Source organism: Ceratotherium simum, chromosome 4 (genome assembly GCF_057802395.1).
Source record: "Ceratotherium simum simum isolate JZ-2026a chromosome 4, ASM5780239v1, whole genome shotgun sequence".
Taxonomy (NCBI): Eukaryota; Metazoa; Chordata; class Mammalia; order Perissodactyla; family Rhinocerotidae; genus Ceratotherium; species Ceratotherium simum.
The window spans coordinates 19,888,784-19,910,962 of record NC_141903.1 but is presented as its reverse complement, the minus strand read 5'-3'; the positions used below and the strand labels follow the sequence as shown (position 1 = coordinate 19,910,962).

Sequence of the window (22,179 nt, the reverse complement as noted above, 5' to 3'; positions counted from 1 at the left end):
CTCCCTCTTTTTTCTTTTTAATCAAGCTTAAGAGTCAGAACATGGGGTAGGGAAAAGTCCAGAAAGAATGGGGTAGGGGAAGTCCAGAAAGAATCTCCTGTACACAGGCTCAATCATAAGGAAAGGGCAGTGTCGTCCACAATAGCAAATCCAGGACAAAGTGTGTCCCTGAGTTACACCTCAAGCCCTCCACGCTGTGCAGCTGTGTATCAGAAATGTGACGGAGAGATAGAGACTCGGCTGCTAATCAGAAGAGGGGGAACAGTCTCTGTAGTTTTGGAATCAGTGCACACTTGGGTTAGAAACATGCTGGGGGTGACAAATGAATGTGTCCCTGTCTTGAAGCCATTGCATCATTACTTAAACACACATGCTCCTACACCACCAGATGGTCCCTAAATCCAGGAGGCTCTAAAATCTAGGCCAAGTCCCTATTTTCAGTTCCTTCCAGCTCCCTCCTTGGTCCATATGGCATGAAAAGACACTTAGCCTCGCCGAAGGGCTGCCCACTGAAGTCACTGTTGGCCGGTGATACAGCTGTTGACCTTCCAAGCACCGTGGGCCTTTTCTTCTCAAGCACCACCCCTCCGTAGTTGATTACAAATCCCATTATACCTTGTTCCTGATGTCAAATCTATGTTTAACAAGGGCTGTGATCGGCAGATTTCTGCTTTCCATATGTTTTATCCTTATTTACAGCCATTATAAATTATGCTCCCTTAAGCATTACATCCCTTGTTTGCCAGGTGGAGGTGTACTGGCAGTGACAAAGCATTATTTTTAGTTGAAAAAGAGTCAGACTTGCATGAATGGGTGGCTCCCTTTTGTGGGGGTGGCATTTCCTATCATCAACAATACTGCCTGAAAGGGAGTTCCTCAGTCAGCTATCTTCCTCTTCCGTTAAGAAGATGGCTTTGCCAGTGTATGTCAGCGGAGGCACATGGGCGTGCTATGTGCGCATGGACTTTGGCTGTGCTGGGCAGATTTGCCAGCAGGTTTCTGAGGAATGGTCTGACTCCCTCCTGGAGTCAGAAAGGCATAGTGATTAGGAGCTCAGGTTCTGGAGTCACATGTTTGGGTTCGATTTTGGCTCCATCATTACTAGCTGTGTGACTTTGAGCAAACTGGGCCTTACTTTCCCCATCTATACAATGGGCATAGTACTGCCTCATAGGGTCTTTGGGAGAATCGATATAAGCTTACATCAATGTAAAGTGTCCAGTGCAGAGTGCATGTGTATATAAGTATAAATACATATACATATACATACACATAAGAAACAGAGCTGAGAAATCCCAGATGGGTATGCTGCCCTCCTGACCCCTCCCAACCTCCATGGCTGACCTCCATCAGTGAAGACGGGCGTACCCGCCACTGAAGGAAGACACTGTGAGAGCTGTGTAGACTGGGGCTTCGGGGCACAGACCCTGCTGGGGTTTATATTCATCTGTGCCATTTACTGGCTATGCCTATGGGCAGGCATTTACTCTCCTTATGCTTCAGTGTCATCATCTGTACGATGGATATCATAACAGTCGTCATATTGCATCAGGACGTTGTGAGGATTCAACAAGATAGAGCATGCTCAGTGCCTAGCACAGAGCCTGACACACTCTTCAGTGCTTGATAAATGGTAGCTGATTATTTTATTGATCTTATTTTCCTGCCAGCTGCCTTAGGAATCCTGGTTACATCCTTTTCACCTCCTCTGAGTAAAAAAGTGCTTGGGAGATGGAAAGAGGAGATGAACTTTTGAGCCCAAGTTTGAAGCCAGTTTCTGCCACAGAACCTCATAAGCTTCAAAACCTCCCTAACCTTTAATTTTCTCATCTGTAAAGTACGGGCTATGAGAACCTATAACACAACTCAGCTGTGGGGGAATGAATGTGGTTGTACAGGTCAACACCACAACACAGTGCCAGCACATAAGAAAAATGTAAGAAATGGTGGACCCATTTTAAAAGTGTAGGATTTTTTTCTCAATGAATAGAAAGATCACATCAACTCTTGGTGACTATTATTTTCCATATTCCATGATGAGGATGAAACTGAACAATTTTAATATGAACCAGAATACTCCAGTGGCATTTTGGGGTTTCTGGTTCCCAGCAGCAAGTCTTGGGCCTTTGGTCTCCAATGCTCTAACCTCAGGGCTCTGGTTGGGCCATGGCTCACCCTCTCCCCATTATCAGCCCCACACGTTCACTCTGACACAGGCGACAGGAAGGGAAGGTTGAGTGACCTAATTCAAGAGAAGGCCAGTCCTGGGAGAGACCCTACAGTGGAGAACTTGCTGGAGTCCACAAAAGACTGGTCTGATTATGGCAACCACAGGGAATGAGAGAGGAGAAAAGAGAAACGATGGCATTAGTGAGCAGAAACAGTGTTCTCAAGCAAATCCTGGGCCTGAGCAGAATTGCTGGAGTTGGAAAAAGGACTGCTCAGGCAGCTCTAGCAGAGGAGAGACGCACAGGGCCAGGGGGCAGGGCTGAGGACAGTGAACACAAAAGAACAGAGGAGATGAGGGCAGAGAGAAACAGGAAGGCCCAAGGCTGATCCCCTCGCAGCAATGATGCGTGTGCTTCCAGCCCTCAGAGGGTGAGGTCTGGGCATCTAGTTGGCCCAGGTGGGGCCTGGGGCTTACCTTGCAGGCTGTTCCCATTGGTGCTGGTGCAGGTGGGAGGTGGGGAGGTCTGGGGTCTGACGACTGGCGCAAAAGCACTCTTCTGTTTCACGGCTGAGACCATGTTGGCTGGTGAGAAGGAGAAGATGCCCGAGGAGCTGCTGCAGTTGGAGGGGAGGCTTGTAGAGGAGGCCATGGTGGGGCTGGATGGCACAACTGAGAGGGGCAATGGGAAAGGAGAAATCAGCGCCTCTCCCAGGATCCTGAGACAAGGTGGCTCAGATCTGACCTTTACTGGCCACCCTGCTCAGGCTGCCCTTCTAGCATGAGCTTTCACTGAACTCTCAGGATCTTGTCCACTTTCATCATTTGGTACTTGGCACCTGTTACCTTTTGTTGTTGGTGATCTTTTACATGTTAATTGTGGGCCTACTATATGCCAGGAAGTGTGCTAGGCACTGGGACATCCCAGGCCAGGACACAAAAATGCTTTTATAACGGATAGAGTAGCACAAAATTGTGACAAAGGTGAGTATGGCCAACTCTGCGGAGGCAGGGAAGGAAAAGCAAAGAAGGCTTCAGGTGGAGGAGGTGTCAGGGGAAGCATTCCAGGTAGGGCCTAAACTAAGGTTCTAGCAAAGGGACTGGGGATACAAGAGACAGGAGACCAACCTGAGAGGGTGTGGTCACCGATGGAATGAGAGGTGTGAGGAAGAAGGGCGAATTGAAGACAATGGCAGGATTCCAACTTAAGGCACTGGCAGATGGTGGTGTGTATGTGTCCCTTTTCTCCCCATGAAGCTAGGAATTCCTCAAGGATTTAACAGTTCCTTACTGCTCCACAGCACAGATATAGGCAGGTAGGAGGCCAAGTGGATAAATAGACTGCCAGGTACTACATTTGTGGATAATGCAAACAACAAGTCAAAGTTCCAAATTCTTTATATCCCCCATGGAGCTGTACATAAATGTGAACGAATAAGCAGTAGGATAGGAGCCTTATGTAAATACTCACAGTCTAGTAGTAATCTCGTTGGCAAATGCGATCATTATGTGTATTTAGAGTAGTGGGGATGTGGATTATCAACGATGGGAGAACTCTGGCAATTCAGAGACAGTGAAAACCTAGCTGCTTGGGGACATGAAAGAGTTTGGTGGATGCACATTCTCTACCAACCAGGTCCTCTCAGCCTGGCCCTGCATCATTTGCTAGTTGTTAATAATCTCATGGTTACTTTAGGAGACAGATTTTGCACACACAAAAGCCCTCTACACTCAAGACTACTACTTCCATACACTCACCTTCTATTTCTTCCATCTCCTGGGGAAAAATATGAATCCTGTCCAATGATTTTCAGGCACTTAATTCAAATTCCAGGCACTTCCTCCTTAGTGTATTGTTTTTCACATTTTGTAATAAACATTATATATTGCTTTATCATTCACAAGAATCTTCATGTCCTTTTCACCTTATGTCATAGGCTATGGGGCCTACTACAACCTTTTTACACCTCATCAAATCGAGCAAGCTGAGACTCAGAAAGCAGTTAAGTGGCATGCCCAAGGGCCATCGCTAGAATGTGGTGAAGCCAGGAGCCAAACCCAAATTCAATGCTCTTTCCACTACACTACCCTGCAAAGGAAATGGATTGCCAGGGGAAAAGGCCCCCTTCCCATCAGCCCACCAGAGTCCAAACTGCTGTTTCGGTGGCCTTACCCTTGGCCTGCTGGCTCTGGAAAGTTAGGGAAGTGGGAATCAACTCTGTCATAGGCAGCAAGTGCCATGGGGGAGTGGAGAGGACAACCCCTTGTCATCAGCCCTGAGCATGACACAATCCAAACGCACCGGATGCTTTATGGAGCAGAACACAGAGCCGCCATCCTCAGAGTTTTCACACACATTTTCTAAACTGTACTTTTTCTTTTAATGAAGCCAGCATTTTTATACATCTCTTAGGATTTGTAAATGTGAAAATACGCTCAATAAGAACACCCATTTAAATTGCAAAACTCCTGCACTGGAGGTTTGATTTTTAAATATTCCTAGACTTGAAATCCTGCTGGTTCACTGAGGAAGGCAATTAATCTCGTTGGCAAATGCGATCATTATGTGTATTTAGAGGCGGGGAGTTTGGAGGGGGGTGGTGAACAGAGAAAGGGGTGAAATATAGTCAAGCAGTTCCATTTGTTATAACATTATTAGTTATCAGCCACCACACCAGAAAGTGTGCTCACCAGTGGAATGTCTTATTTTATTTTTTATTCTGTTCAGAATTTTTCAACATGAGTGGTTTATGAATAATTAAATATTATGGAGGCAAAAATTCAAATCAGCTGGGCTTTGTGTTTATTGTTTTATTTGCATTTATGCAGATAAAACCGTCCCATCTGAGAGCCTATTTGAGAATTTAATGCTATATTTGTGAGCACTGAGGAAATCAATTAATGGAAATTAAATGTTCGAAGTTTCACAGTCTGACAGATGCAATCTCAGGCTGAAGTTGCTGGGTGTCTGCACAGGCTTGGGAAGACAGAACAATCCAAGCCCCTAAATTGAATTGCTACCATATAGCAATTAGTTTATTGATTTAATTAAGAATGCCACCTTTTAATTTTCAGGTCATGATTGAAACATTTTCTGATTAAGTAGATGGGAGAACACTGAAATGATAGATCTATGAGAAACACTCTTTTGATGAATCAAAATCTAATGTGAAACTGGCCCCAAATGTTGACTCTTTAGCAGACAGACACTGACAATGTATGCAGATTATTTGGGGGAATTTTATTTTATTTTATTATTTTTTATTTATTTATTTATTTATTTTTGGTGAGGAAGATTGGCCCTGAGCTAACATCTGTGCCAGTCTTCCTCTATTTTGTATGTGAGACGCTGCCACAGCATGGCTTGATGAGTGGTGTGTAGGTCTGCAGGCGGGATCTGAACCCGTGAACCCCAGGTTGCCAAAGCGGAGCACTTGAACTTAACCACTACACCACTGGGCCGGCCCCGGGGGGAATTTTAAATGTTCAACAAGCTGCTGATTCCAAACAAATAAAGTAGAAATATAAAATTTAGCACACGCTGAGCATAAAAACTTACCCAGAAAGAAAAAGTCCCTAAGTATTACTTTCAGGAATAACTCCTCTCAAAGGCCAAGAGTGATCTTTCCTTTTTGAAAAGACTAGCACACTTCACATTTCCACTACTTGAAACAGCATAATTTTCAGTTTTTTTAGCCAACATTCTTTTTTTTAAAAATCGTGAATATTCTTTCATTTAACAACATTAAGTTCTTTATCTTCTGTCATTCCACAAATGTCTAAGAGTTTGGCCACATTTCACACAATGCAAGAGTCACCCACACTGTCCAAGATGAACTTGGCTATCTGTGTAAAAATCCTCAGAGAGAGATCAAGAGATTGTAGAGAAACAGCCCATAACATTTTATATGTAAAGATGCCAGTTCCCTGAGGTTCTTTAGATGCAATCTAAATGTTGTACCAAAAAATCCTTTAAGCTAAACTTGTTTAAGACAGAGACAAGACATCAAAGAACATTTCTTGTGTACGTGTGTATTGTTTTTCATCTTGTCAGATTTTTGAAAAAAATGGAGTGTGGTTTTTTGATTTGTTAAGTTTGTTTTTTTAAATACACATCAAACACAAAGGGGAAAGAATTCCAAGCATTAAAAAAAATAAAGGAGTCATATTCCTAAAGGGAGAAATTTTATGTTTTAGACTGTTGTTACTATGCTATACTACCAGCACCACTTATTATTATCATTCCCTCATTATGATTATTACTTAGACTTATTGTGCCTCTCACGGGCCAGGCATCAGGACAAGCTCATTACATGCGTTATGTTATCAAAGTCTCCACACAACTGTATGGGTGAGTGCTAGTTCTTTCTCTATTTTACAGGTGAGAAAACCTGAGGCTTGGAGAGGAGATGAATTTTCCCAGGGCCACCAGTCAGTAACTGGTAGAAGCAGGTAGAACTGGTAAACCCTCTCCAGCTGACTCAAAGCTCGGGTTCTTGCAATGACATCATACTGCTGCTTTCGGTCGCAGCAAAGTTCTGACTCACGGAGCCTGGGGAGAGGAAGGTGAGCAAGGGAGGGCAGAGATTTCTGCTGGAGACAGTATTGCCTTTAGTAGCATTGCCTGGATCAACGCTCATAGGGTGGGGACCCTCAGACTGAGGAGACCTGCACAGTGGGCCACACAGCAAGACCCCAAGTTCTTCAAGCGAAAACGTGCAGAAACACAGGACACACATCTCTACTTACTGGCGTAGGGCGAGTTGGCAGCTGAGCCGTTGAGGAAGGTGGGGGAGCCACCCAAATTGGACATGGCGGCAGTGCCGTATCCGTTCATGCTCGTGGTGACAGAGTTATAGTTGGTCTGCTGGGGGGTGGTGCTCGGCACGTACCCGTGTGGTGATACGCTACTTGAGTTGCGGGTGAAACCTGAGGGTGGGGGCAAAACCAGGGGTGAGGAGGGTGGTCCTGGAGGACGGATGGCAATACTGAAGGACTGGGGAAAGGAAGGTCTCTGTTTCTTGCCCCCTCGCCACATCCCAGAGGGAAGGGGTTGGGTGATTCATGTGCGTGGGTTGGTGGTGCTAGCTCTGTGATTAAAATGGGAAGCAAGCAAAAGACACATTTCTTAGAAGATCATAAATACTTAGCAGGGCCGTGAGAAGTGGCAATGCAGGGCCTATAAATTATTATTCTGGAGCAGAAATAAATCCCAATCTAAGAGATGTACCCTGGAGTTAACAGGTTCCTATTCCCCGGGTGAGGATAATGTGCTTTGGCCCCTCAGAACTTTAATTCCAACCCTCTTTGCGATCTGTCTTTCATGGTTTATGGTGAAAAGTCAAATGGCGAGGCGGCTACCTGCATGTATCCTTTCTAGCCCCCTACACCAGATTACCAGACCTGATAGCTAGAACCCAAATTCTACAATAGTATTTGATATACACAAATTAGGAATCTCCCCTTTTGAGAAAAAAAAATTTTTAAATAAAAATTGTTTTGTGCTAAATAAATGGGAAGAGGGTAGCCTGCAGTTGGGAAGGGGCAGGGAAATGGGGAGAGAGAAGAGCAGGCTTCTGACTCCTGACCCTGATTGGTGGCCTGCGACGCCTCAGAGACATTCACGGCCAGTTGTCCACTGAAGGAATTCACGCCCATCATTCCTGCGTGGACGGAGGTGTTAGTGAGGGCCGGGAGCTGGCTGTGGTTGCGGGGGACACTGTACAGGGCCTCTGCAATGTCAGCTGCTCTCTTCAGAATAATTTCCTGAAAAGTAAAAGGAATACCTGCTTTAGCTACCCCCAATCATGCTCCTAATAAAACCATTTTTTGATTGCTTACTACATGCCAGGCACAGTGCTCAGGGCTTTCCGTGGTTAACTGCATTAATTTCTGCAGCACTCTCAACCAACCTATGAGTTTAGTCTCATCATCATCAGGCCCATATCACAAATAGGGAACTGAGGCTCAGAGAGGCAAAGACCTCACTTAAAGACACTCACCTATCTAAGGACAGAGCTGGGCTACATAACTCTGTCTGTTGATGCTGACTGCCCATTGTCTTAGCTGTCCCTTCATACTATCTCATAGTATATGACAGCACCACAGGGTTTCCCTTCTCCACCAAGAACACACAGGAACTCTGGGGTCACACACACATAGAGGCTGTAACTCATCTCCCTGCTGAAGTCAAGGGGAGGTTGTATGACTACCTGTGTCCCCAAGTATTAGTGGGAATGTGTTCCCAGGACATTGACTCAAGTGACACAAAAGAGAGTGAATAATCGATTTCTCAGATTCATAGTTTCCTGAGCAATCTGAATCATACGCATGAAGTTGCTCTATGAAGTAAAAGCAGACAATAATATTCAGGCCTCGTTATACTTTTTAGGAGAAGAAATTAAACCCCCTTTTTCCTCCAAAATTTGCTTAAAAACCTGAGAGGAATAAAATAAAGCACCAGTAACTCTCTTGCTCAATTATGAAGTATATTCCCACAGAAGATTTGTTTTAAATGGAGTACATTTTCTCATACGGAAAATGATTCCATAGAAAAGGCAATAAAAGATTTACAAAAGAAGAGAGAAGTGAATAGCCTTGCAGCATGTTATGTCTGAATGACTTATACTCTGAACTTGTGCAAGTGGCTTTTATCTTTTTCATACTTTTTCACTCCAATAAGGAACCCAAGATCTTCATTGAATGTGGAAGCCTGTACAGGTTGAAACCCAGTACGCTTACCTGGTTGTTGTGTGGCATCCCATACAGCGCTTCCACCAGGTCTGCGGCCCTCTTGAGTATTACTTCCTGTCAAGAGAAAAGCAGATACAATCCTCTGAGTGAAGGCAGGTTGTCGTTATCTTTTCACATGATCACGTTCCAGTTCCCTCTGGCCATACTTTGCCAATGCCCTGCTTTAAAGGCAGTAGCTTGGGAAACCCCAGAATGGCGTTAAATCACCAATTTATCCCTGTTCACATACACACTTAATCGAGTCAAAAGGTGAGCATCATTGGTACGGCAAGATAAAATACATCACTCAATAGTCTGCCATAGGCACGATAAAGCACTCATACGTTTATTGCTGAATACAATTGCGAGGTCATTTACTAGATTACTACAATCGATGTCACTCAGTGCATGTTATGAATCCCTAAGATGTGTTTATTTTGCACTTAATTGCTTATTCCAGGAACCATGACCTTATCAGACAGGTCATTTTCGAGGGATTTCCAATCAATCTTCGGCTACTAGAAGCATGTAGCATTAAACTTCTTTTGTTTATCTCCCTTGTGTGGCAGAGCCATGATATAAGGGGGTGATGTAGTAAAGCCACACACTGAGGTAATGCACTGTTTGTCAGAGGCTCTTACAAAGGATTCTCCTGCCCCCAGAAGGGCCCTCTGCACCAATTTTTATGACTGGCAGAGTCTGCTTCTTTTATAGCAGTTCTTTGCTATTTCAGTATTGTTTGTCCTTTTCCCCATTTGCTCATTCATTCTCATCCTAGATATATGCTCTGTGGTTCATTCCAGTTGAAGAAAAAATGTCTCCCTCTTTTCATTTAGCTGGGCTTCCATATTTAGCTTATGTGCTTGTTTCTAATAATGTAGGGCATTCTACAAAAGTGTGTGTGGTGGTAATTTTTTTTATCCTAACCAAAAGAAATCATTCCCTCTTCATTCTGCCCTAATTTTCTGCAGATTCATTTATACTGGAAAGTGAAAGGGAAAGTTACACTTGATACATTGTAAAATGGAGGCTCATCAGAGAACCAAACATAAAGGCATGGTTTGATTATCAGAGGTGATTTGCAAGAAGATATATTTACAATTTTTTTTCCTGTGGGTAAAGTTTCAAAAAGAATTTTAACTTTAAATGTTTTGCACAATAGATTTCTGCATGGAGAAGCAGTGCTGTTCAATTTTCATATACTGTAGACACTGATCAGAAAATAGGGATATAATTGCATTCATTTTGCTGTCACCATAGCCTCTTCAAAAATCCTTGAACAACTCTTGAAATGACAAGCTTTTAGATACATATTAGCATTTTTCAATTTTAAATTCTCTATAATATAAGATAAAATAGTTGTCATATTGTAGTAACTACTTATGACATATATAATGTCCTAAATTCAAAAATGAGATAGAGGGGTTTTCAGTTCTCAATAAACATTTATGCTTGCCTTAAGCTGCTAGACCCCATCTATAAAACAGTTCAGTTATTTTTCACATAAGGAGTGAAAAGCATTATATAATCAATAGGGTTTGAATCAATATATCTGAAATAATTTCTTTATTTTTTTAATGCAAGCTACAAGATAATTTACCACTTTTTGTTTGCAGTATTGTCTGACCACAGCAGTTAATAATTTACTATGGTATGGGCACACTAAACCCAATCCCCAGATCCAATTCAGCTTGTGCTGCTTTCACTAAAACCTCATAGCTTTATCTGGCTCTTAGGAAAGATTAAAACAAAACAAGATCAAGTTAGTTTATTCACTAAGATTTGACTTCTCTGGGTCTATGTTCATTTATTTCTTCAAATAAATATTTATGCCAGTGTTGGAGCTTGGCAGAGAAGGTATTTTTCTTTCTTTCATTTTAGGGAAAAAGAAAATACAAGTCTCCAGTTTGTCAAAATCAAGACGAGGTGCAGTTAGAAACTGCACTTGCGAACTTCAATCCTGGAACACTATCATTGAGGACTTAGAGCAGTGCTTCTTATTTTAATTAATTTCACAGAACCAGGGAAGAGTGAAGTTCAAAATAAACTCCAAGATCTTTGAATTTTTTGTAAATCTGAAAAAATTCCAACTCTCAGTGTATGCTATATATTTTAATCTCATATATTTTTGGTGATAAAGTTTTTCAATTACATAGTCCATATATACATAATACATAATTGTTTTTCTCTTTATTCAGTACTCAGAGTTATCATCATCATTTAATCCTTTGAAAATGAAACATGTGAATCTTGCTTTCTAAAGCTGCATCCTTCTTTGATCCACAAAGCTGGGGCACGCTTTTCCACTAGGCACATTGCCATAGGTGGGTCATCAGCCTAGTATGGCTTCAGACAAGCAGTCTTGAGGAGAGTGAACCTGGATTTCTTGTCCTGGAAGTGACTCCCTTAAATGATATCTCGCTCATTTTAGAATGTCCTTCATGGCAGTATCAACTTTGGGGTTTAAAGGAGAGCCCACATTTGGTTCAGCTTTGCCAATGTGATTCAGCTTCTATTAGTTATTTCTGCAAAGAGGAAGGAGAAAGGAAATTTCTGGGTCCTCTATGAGTTAGTGCAACAGACCTGCAAGGTGCTTGGATTTCGGTGACCAGAAAATTGCTCTCACCTCCATGTCATTACGCTCCCAGTGAACTAGCCCCCAAGCGTGTTTGTGTTGGGGATCTAATATATTGCCTTTCAATCAGAGCTGAGAGCCACTGAACACACAGACAGAACATGACGAGCAGGTCAGGAAAGCAATAAAGATTTTACAGAGCTGTCCAAGGTGCTAAATTTACTCAATAATGGGTTTGGCACCATAGTGTTAACCTCTCATTTACTACCAGTTTGAGGGACTAAATTGAAGTAGCTGACTTCATTTACCTTGAAATGTATATTTTATGACATTATGTAAGTAGATTGAAAGGGCACTGCAGTTTTAACAATTTAAAGGCTAAAGCATGTTTAAGATGAAACTTGAATATTTATTGTACATTGCACTTAAAGTATATAGAATGTTAAAATGTATTGATTAAATTTGTAAAAGGCATTATAAAAATGACAGGTAGTATAAAAGATGTATGCCTTTTAAAATCAAATTGATATTGTATGCTATCTCTTCTGTGGTCACAAGTGTAATTTTTTTGCAGTTTTATATGGTAATTTAAAAAATCTGTAATTTCACATTAGGAAATGATTGAGCCTGGGATGTTAAAAAACAGAAACTTCCCATAAGGGGAAGAGCTAGATGTTTCGTATAATCTTTTGTCTCTGAAATTGTTCCTAAAGTCTTATTTTTTGTGGCATTAGGAAGGAGCAGAGTATAAGGATCCTTCCATTCTAATATGCAATTTTAATATTTCCAAAAAGAAAAAGCACTTGACTAGTACAAATATCTAATTTTTCAAGGCATTTATTTGTCAGGAGAGATTTTCTCTTCTTTTCATAATGTTTAAAACGTCTCTCTGCTTGCAGTTTAAGACATGAGGGTAGAGATTAGACTCTTCAAAGATAATTAATCCTATCCTAGAATTAAAAAAAATATATCCTATTGGGGAATTAAGAAGACAAATACTAGTATCCTAAGTATTGAAAAGCCCTGGAGTCTCTTTACAGAGCTAATGCTTGTTCTCCAGTTTACATCCTGAGTCAGACTATTTTTCTTTCCATGGCCTTGAATTTCTTCTCTTTTAAAGAAACAGGAAATGTTTACTCCTTAAAAACAACAACTTTTTGCTGATCTATTTCCTCTCACAGTTAGTACCTGGCTTCACCTGTCTTGCTATGACTATTGGTTGATGACTCTGTGACTGGGGGTCTGCAAAGAAAAAAGGAGATAAGCTATATTAAATCTACTTAGTCTACAGAAATGCTGGGAGACTCAAGGACGAGTAAAGTTCCGAGAAACAGGTCAAGTGTAATTGTTATAGGTTTTACTTATGTTTTGGAACCTTTATAATAAAGATGCTGACTAGGTTACAAATACAGAGGAAAGATTCAGCTTTACGTCCTAAGTTGCAGCCCAATCAATTAGCAAGTAATATTTTTGTATGTGTGTGTGAGGAAGAGTATAACCCTGAGCTAACATCTACTGCCAATCCTCCTCTTTTTGCTGAGGAAGATTGGCCCTGGGCTAACATCTGTGCCTATCTTCCTCTACTTTATATGGGATGCTGCCACAGCATGGCTTGACATGCGGTGCGTCAGTGCGCGCCCGGCATCCGAACCTGCGAATCCTGGGCCGCCGAAGCAGAGCACACGCACTTAACCGCACGCACTTAACCGCTATGCCACCGGGCCAGTCCCCAGTTAGCAAGTAATTTTGAGCTTCTTGTCCCAGTAGTCACACACTGATATTACTCTCCAGCACCTTTCAAGGCACATTGTCTTCCCAGAATTAAGGTACAGCGTTCTATGGGGATTACAAAAGATTTTCCCCACCATCTGTTCATACCCTGTTTATCCAATCTCCTCTCCCTACACATCTGAAGAGCTGCTCTCTATTCCGGTCTAGCTAGTCTTCTCTGGCCTAGAAGTAAAACACTGGGCTCTTTCCTATCTTCATACCTTCACTCCTTTTGCCTTCCCTTTATCGGGAATGCTGACTTCAATATGGGCCCATTTACAATGCCTTCCCATCCTCCAGAGCGTGGTAATGAAGGTGGTGGTGGTGGTGGTGGTGGTATAGTAATGACAAAGTTAACTGTTGTTTTTTGAAAGTGGAACATTAACTCGTTCAGTCTTCACAGAGAGCCTCTTAAGATACTGTCCATATCACCACTTGGCAGATGAGGAAACTAAGACTCAGAGAGGTCAGCCAACTTTCCCTAAGTTCACACAACTGACAACTGGCTGAGCGGGGAGTCAACCTCAGGCCTGTTAGACATCAGAGCCTGAGCTCTTGAGAATTACACTGTTCTATCAGAACTAATTCCGCTTTCACTGATACCCCAGCTCCTATTCTCTCTCATTCCTCTGAGAAATAGTGCTGACTATGCCACCCAGCACAGCACAGAAGTAGATGCTGTGGGGTCACTTTGCTCTGATCTTAAGTATGTTAGTCTTCACTCTCCACAACTAGACCATAGGCTCTTTGAGGCCATGGATATGTCTTAATCTCCTTCTCTAAGCCCCTAGTCCAATGTTTAGCAAACCACAGGCCTTGAGAAATTCTTGTTGAAGAGTTTATTTTAAGATAGTTACTGATTTTAAAAACTGCATGCTTAATTTATATGATGAAATGACAAAGTGATATATTTGGCATGGTTTATAAAAGCAGAAGACTTAAATTTGGTGTTCTATTTGGCTCCAGACTTTTTAATCCAATATATAAATTCCCAAAGGTCAAGTCTTGATCACTGGGGGGGATTTTTATGCCACTTTTTAAAAATTTTTTATGAATTCTCTCTTTCACTCCTGCTAGCTTGTGCTTACATTTTAATTTTGTGATTAATATAATGAATCATGTCAGGTACAGACATTATCTCAAGTTATAGGCTGCTAGCAACATGAGGTTGGTCTTGATGTACATCAGCATTTTATTAACTGTACTCTCAGGCCCTTAGAAATACTTACGTATTTGCACACTTTGGGAACCAGGCATAACATGTCTGATATGCAGCCTTCCCTAATTCATCTTTCCTTCTGTTTCATGACAGTAAAATCTCTGAGGATTATTCACCTTCCAAGAGAATCTTCTCTTCAGTGTCTGATCTCAAATGTGTAGCAAATAAGCTCATATTCACTGGCCACATCTAGCCTTCCAGGGAGAAGGGGAAGGTTGTCTAACTGCCCAGTACTGAGCCCATTTATAAACCCAATTCAATGTTTTGAGTAATTCAAACCCAGATGAGCAGAGGAGATAGTCTGAACTTACTTTCATTCAGAGCACATATAGACCAACGCATAAAGCCGGATGGATACCCATTTACCAGCACAACATTAATTTCAAGTTTCAGAATCAAATTTTGAGATTCTGGGAACTCTCTCATAAAATTAAGGCCCAGGGATGCTTCAGTAATTTGGGAGGACAGTCTGTGCTCGGCTTTATGCTCCCTCAAGTGGGAAATAATGTTTTGCGGGATGTAGAAGGAAACAGAAGCTAAACTAGAAACATCAATTATCAAAGTCAAGTTGACATGGGTGATTCCTGGGAAAGAAGTACAATACTTTTCTCTCACTGCACATTTTCCTGACATGCATTTATCACCAATCTACTCTGCCTTATCATGAGATTCAAGATGCAGTGGGTTCAAACAGCAACAAAATAAAATGAAGTGAAGCAGCAAAATCATTCCTGATTTAGGGGCGATAAGCATCTATCAAGGAAATCAGCACTGATTTCATTCACCTCCTCACTCTGGAGTTTACTATAGGGTCCACATTTTGAAAAGTATATTCAGCTCACTAGCCTTTAAGTTCTAGTTCTTTCTCCACTTGCTTCTGAAAATCTGGGTGACACCACCAATTGGAAAGCTGGAAAGCCGAAAAATTGATTGAAAGTTTCTTGCAGCCCACTTCCCACATAGCTGGATGTACAAAGCAATAAATACTAGTTGTACTGAGAGGTATTTCTGTGGAGGGTAGTTTTATATCCCAACTTCTTTTGTGTTTGTTTAGCCAAATGGAAAATTCCACAATGGTAGACTTTGCGTTCTAAAAAATCATATAATGAGGGCAGTGAGGGAAAGGGTAAAACAAACCAAAATAATACTTGAGCACTGTTTAGTTTCCAATCCTCTGAGACATTCCTCAAATTTTTCATTTTTCTGGTAATATGAACTTCTCGAAATAGAGCTTACCGCAGATCATTAGAAACCTTTAGTGTCACACTTTAAACACTCTTTATTCAGAAGCCCTACGACTGAGAAGAGTCACTTACATTTAGCATGGCTATAATTAAACATGTTTCTGTTGGAAGGGGCATTCTCATTATGGCTAAGGACCACTTTGGAGTAAATTGAAATGGAAAGGAGGAGCATAGATGAAGTGTAGGTAGCAAGTGGTTATTTCTAGGGAGGCATAAAATGCCAAATGTGTAACAATTACACTTTATAACCATGCATTCTAAAGACTTCATAGTATTTTATTATATAAGAAGCTTCAGCTGAAACTTAACAAATGTTCTAGCACACACTCATTGCCCACAGTCTTTAAAGAAAAATAAAATTCAAACCACAATCAAAATATGCAGAAATTTCCAGAACAGAGGAATTAAATATTTTGAAATGGCCTACCACTATTCATACAAGAGGCATCAAAAGCATTCTAGTCTAGTCCAAAGAAAATGCAGGGGGGACTTCCGAATTCCTCTAATTTTAAAGTTGATTTTATGTTCAGATTAGATGAGAACCCTCTTACTTCTCAAACATATTATTATGTATCACTGTACCACATGGCTGGAAACACACCAGAAAGCTTTGCCTTTGTTACCAACACAGTATAGAAGACTTCTGAATCACATGAAATTAAAGTAGGTTGTAAGCTACCACAGCTATATCAACGTAAGACATACTAACTTACATGATTGACTTTTACAGTGGAAAGAAAAAGGCTGTTTTCAAGCAGCTGTTATTGCCTCAATGGAAAAAAAAAATCAATGAAAGTGAAATGAACAAGAGATTTTGTCTTGAGTTGCAGTTAATACCACTGAAGAGCTATGGATATTAAAAGGTCAACAAATAAATTAGCCAGAGTGTTATGGAATGAATGACTTGGCTTATAATTTTATTGAGTGAAAATTGTTCGCTGCCTATTAGACCAGGTAATTTTTATCTGGTGCCTCAATTACTGTTCCGTAAGCAATAATATAGTTCTAAGAGCTGTTGGTTCGATCGCATGACCTCTGAGAAGCTGGCTAGGACAGGTGACTTTACTATGATGGATAACTAAGCTTGGTCTCCATGAGGTGCCAAACCTCCCTTTCCTGCAAGGGGATCTCATAAAAGAAACATTACAGCTTGATTCATTTTACCAAAATGTTCGACTTTTCAAGTGTCAGCAGTTAAGTATAAATTGTGAAACCAGGTATTCCTGAGAAGAGTTATGACAATGGCTTTTCCCCCTCTTTTTGGTCTCCTGGCATTCTTTTCTAAATGGTGTCATGGTAATTGGTGAATGGGAGCGTGGGGTGCTTCCCGCCACAAATACAGTGAAAAATGGTGTCTGCACCCTTGTGAATATGACCTGCTTGGAGGTACAGAGCTGAACTTGGTAACCTCTAGCCGGCTCTTCTTATTCCAATTCATTGTACTGGTTTAAGACCGTCGCTCTGGGTTAGGTCCTGCTGAGTGGCCTTGGAAATCGACTTTCTGATCAGGATAAAAGTCTCTGCTTAAAGAGAAGGCTAGGGACAGAGGTGCCTTTTTCAGGGGTAGATTGTAAAGTCAGCACATGAAACAAAAACTGCCTAGAGTCAAAATTACCCTTGAAAATCTTTTAAGTCGCCAAGGCTTTTAGAAACACAAAAGCCAAAAATTAACTACTTCTGTTTCTCTTTGCTTTTTGACTGTGGCTTCTCTTTCCCAAGGGCAAAGCAGAATAAATATCTAGTTTGAAAGTGAACAGACCACTGAATAAACAAAGAGATTTACTGTCATATGCATGTATGTATATGTCTATGTGTGTGTGTTTGGTGTGTGTGTATACAAATGTATGTATATATTTATATTTTTGGACAAGCACGTATAGTTAAACTTGAGTAAGTGATATGTGCATGCTGGAACTATGTTGTACTTTAAGGATATCTAAGGGAGGCAAAAATACTTTTTGCTTTCGCTTCTTAAATTGTTAACATCATCAGTTATTATATGTACCTCCAGACGAACGATATCTGTAAATGATGATTCCCAAGGCTTTACAGATGGTCCTGAGTATAACTGCAATTAAAATCCATTGCCTCGAGACTGCTGGGGCTCGGTTCTTATTACTCCAATGCTTAATTGAAGTGTTCCTCAAGGCTGAAAATAGTGAACGAGGCTGAAGACCTCCTAGCGCCTCTGTTTCTAAGGGTTTCATTCTTTAAGAGGCGGATGTTGGATGGTCAGTGGGCAGAAATGAGTGAGTCCCTTGTTCCTCCTGTGACTTCTTCTTGAACTAATGAGTAATTATATCCAGTGACCAGAGTGTGATATGAAGTAGGTTATACTTAGTTCCCCTCATCAAGAGCTCAGTGCTAAAAAAGAACTTGAAAGAGGTTCCAGAATTCAGCTTCTGGAGTAACTGTTATTACAAGTCCCTGTGACGATGACTCTGCAGCTAAGGAGAAGAAGAATTATCTCCCAGGTTTGTTTGTGTGTGTTTTTGATTCATGCTGCCACTGTCGCTTGGCTCAGCCATTTGTGAGCTAACTTCAGTCTATGCTTCCGCTCCCCAACCCTCACCAAGCTTGAGGATTTTTTAGGATTGGTTTGCAAAATTGCCTTTTTTCTTAAAATTCCTTTTCTCTTAATTTTAGGAGGTAGTGGTTAGGGATACTGGCTCTGGAGTCCCATAGAGTTGGCTCAAATCCCTGCTCTGCCACATATTAGCATTGTAAACGCACGCCTCGATTTCCTCATCTGTAAAGCAGGGTTAATGCTCACACCTGGCTCAGTAAACGTATAGTTAGTGCTTATTGAGCAATAACCAGCAATAATATTGATAAGCCTCACTTATTTTCCAGAGAACTTTGGTAAATTATATGCATTCTTAGAGTCAATGTGTATTATGTACTTTGAGTGCTGTTTGAGATGTAATCCCATTTGCAAAATACTATGAAAGATTCTGAACGGGCTAATGGTGAGGAAGTCCGGTGAGGTAGAAAACCTTCATTCACCAGCTGCGTAAGCTTGAGCAGGTTACTTGTCCTCTCTGAGCCTCAGTTTCCTTATCTTTAAAATGGGCATGATACAATAATGAGAAACAGAATAACTTACTGCAAAATAAGTCAGTTAAAAACAAATAAATAATCTAAAGAAGTGAGAATTATAACTTTTGTGGGGGTCATGGGTTTTTTTTAATGAAGTTACAATCTCCTTCCTTGGAAAAATATGTGCATGCATGTGTGTGTGCATATTCATAACACACACACACACAAACATACCTGATTCTATACACAATTTCAGGGGTGCACAGATCTAGGCTAAACTCCCCTGGTAAAAGAAGCATAAGCAGTAGGGAACACCAAGCTTCTAAACTGAGCATATTATCAAAACAGGGAAGTGGAATTTGCCTGTAAATTTTCTGCCAGATATAGGGGAGAGAGGAGAGAAATGTCCTGCATTCCATAGTTTGTGTTTTGATGAGAGAATGCAGAGACAAAATGTTGCTTGGGATCAAACTCAAGCATGCTTTCTCTGCGAGTTGAATATACTATATGATTTGCTTTTGTTTCTGTATTTTTGTTTGAGTAGAGTGACTTTAGTTCCTGGATATAATGTGAATAGTTTCCTCAAATTAAAAATAATAAGTGAATGAATAAGATGAGAGAGTGGCCGGTGTCACAGTGTGGAACATAAAGATGTAGGGTTTTTCTTTATCCTTTTCTGAAACCCTTAGTCATCCCCTTTTTCTGCTAACAGGCAATGTGGCTATGCAAAGATTTCTTATTTGTGTTTTCACTGATGCAACTGCAGGTTTTGAATTACTGATAGTCTTTGCATAAACACTAAAACAATAAAAGCATAATTAGAATACATTGTATACAGCCGACCCCAGTTTTATTTTGCCCCAGCTCTGTATTTGTGATAAATCACTAAGCACCAACACTCGTTAGAGATGGTGGTTTTGGGTCTCGTCTCTCCATTGAGCAAAAACAGTGCTGTGACTAGAGTCTGAATTTCAATTCTGCAAGTGTACAGTTGAACTGAATAATATTTGGCACAATGCAGTGTACAACCGAGCCACTAAATGGCTGATTTACTAAATTATTATTAGATGAGCCCTTGCTGTTCCAAATGAAAGTGCAGCCACTGTCTTCCTTCATGGTGTGTTCAAATTGTTCTGTGTTTAAATATTCAGCATGAGGCTAATGTGAACTGATGAACTGAGACTATAAACATTCACTTTCAATACAGATAGAGCGACAGAGATGCAACATATCATATGGCCCGCAGAGGTGAAAATGATTTATATTTAAGGATGTTGCTGCCTACTTCCATTACTTTAAGGTACTCTTAATTAGCATGGTGTTGGAAATGACTAATTCTCATGTACAGGAAGAGCAGGCTCATGGAGGCTGAGATTTTTTCGCATGCCAATGAAGGAGAAGCTACCATTAGGATTTTCTCTCTGTGTAGTTCAGAACCTTGACTTTTATTCATGGCAGGCTGCACTGCACCAGCACAGTAATGTGTCTGCTGGAAGCACTATGGTTTTTGACATTCAATGTTTTTTCTAGACCCACACAAAAGGTCTATAATCCATCCTCGTTACCATCCATCCCTCTGCAATCCACCTCCCTTACAACCCATACCTACTACACAGCCACCCTGGCACCTCACTTCCATCTCACCAGCCTCTTTACTGACACCTGCTGGAATGAAGAACAACCCTTTGCTCCTTGGACAAATATAACCCCAGCCCCCTCCTCCCCTTTGAGGGCAGTTATAGGCAAGCACTTAAAATAGTGTGATCACTTACAGTAGATTAGAATTTTTTATTGGTGCCGTGTTGCCATAACAACAAGAAGACAGCAGATGACTTAAGCTAAGCTTGCGAAGCAAAAGGCTGCTCATCTGGCAGTTAAAATGAATGCAGTTCATTTCACAAGTTTCCCATATGGACTCTTAGTGTATGGTAATGAGGAGACCATATGGTGAGAGAAAATGCACTGAGAACAATTGGGTTCCACTGGCTGAGTGGGAAGTTGGGAGTGAAAACCCGGGTGAGAGATTCTGGTGTGTATGCTCTCTGGGTTCAAGGTTTGGTTGAGTTTTGTTTTGGTTTTTGTTTGGGATGGTTGTTTTCCATAGGGGTTTCGCATTTCTTAATCCATTCCTTAATATGTCGGCTGTGTGAAATGACAAACATCTTGCAAATTTTGCAATATCATTCATCACAAACTGTCAGCAGTGTTTGCAAATCTGACTTGCAAGATCTTTTAAATGTGTTGTGCTTAAAAGGCAACAGTACTAAGTTTTTAGACAAAGTGCAGGGAAATTTAAGCACTTCTGACAAGCAGAAACATTAACAGTAATCATTTTAAAAACACTCGCATCTTTTGCCTGCATGTTTAGTTGTAAATAATGCTACAATGTATAAAAGCTTTAAAGTAAAAATGTAATAAATACTTTTTATTATGTTTCATAAAGGATAAAAAAATGCCATGAGCCATGTATACGCGTTATCTACACATGCGAATGTATAGAGATGGATAGAGAGCTCCCACTCTCCTCACTACTAACCAGATTGGAAACCTGGGAGGACAGCTTGAAAAAGGCTCTAAAGTCAATTCTGTACTATACATGCTTCATAAAAGATGAATATAAATGCATTAGTTAGACACGGTGAGCTAAATTAGAAGGTCAGGCAGGGCTGGGAGGGCTGAAAAATCACACAACCAATGAGTATAATTACTCTTTTTTAAGTCTATTAAGTGGTATTGTTCTATCAGGGCTCAGGGGTATAGGACATGAAGAACAAGATAAAGTAATGTGTATTTATTACTCCCACTGGATCAATTTACCAGATATTTTCAGCTCCATAAAGCAAAATACACAAATGCCGCCTTTGTTACTTTTCTCAAACTGCTTTATTTTCTCTAAAAGAGGGACTGGCTCTTGGAGGAAAAAAACCTGTTTGCCCTGTGGAGGTCCCTATGCCAACCGTTCTCAGTGAGGAAAGAGAGAAAGCTGATGAGTTAAGTAAGACGGAGGTGAGGTATAGGCGAGGGACAGAAGAGAGAAGCTAATCACCTCCAGACAGAATTATTTGGGTTTCCGGATCTGGGGGAAAAGTGAGAACTTGATGCAGTGGTAACAGTGAGGTTTTGGAACCAGAGGAGCTGCGTTCAAATCTTAATTTTCTCACTTGCTAGCTGAGAAGTTGTAGCATGTCACAGTCCTCTGAGAACTCTCACTCCTGTGACATGGGGAGTACCACCTTGCAGGGATTAGTAGCCCCCATTTACTGAAGTCTTGCTATGTGCCAGAGACCTCTTTGCATAAATGATCTCAACGCCCAACAGCAACACAGCAGTGCAAGCCATATCACGAAGGAGAAAACTGAGGCTGGGAAGGTTGAGTCACTGCACTGAGCAGTAGGTCTGGTTTTCAAAATTTATGTGTTTGCCGTGAAAGCCC

At 41.1% G+C, this 22,179-nt stretch overlaps 1 protein-coding gene across 1 annotated transcript in view; it reads right to left on the bottom strand.

Annotated features, from left to right (window-relative positions):
- The window catches only part of EBF1 (EBF transcription factor 1), a 385,610-nt gene that overhangs the window by 8,544 nt on the left and 354,887 nt on the right, over window positions 1-22,179 (bottom strand). The window contains exons 12-15 of the mRNA XM_014786137.2: window positions 8,909-8,974; window positions 7,756-7,933; window positions 6,917-7,096; window positions 2,645-2,839 (exon numbers count right to left, since the gene is read on the bottom strand). Coding sequence (XP_014641623.1) covers window positions 2,645-2,839; window positions 6,917-7,096; window positions 7,756-7,933; window positions 8,909-8,974 — 619 coding nt within the window. The remainder of the gene's footprint in view (window positions 1-2,644; window positions 2,840-6,916; window positions 7,097-7,755; window positions 7,934-8,908; window positions 8,975-22,179) is intronic.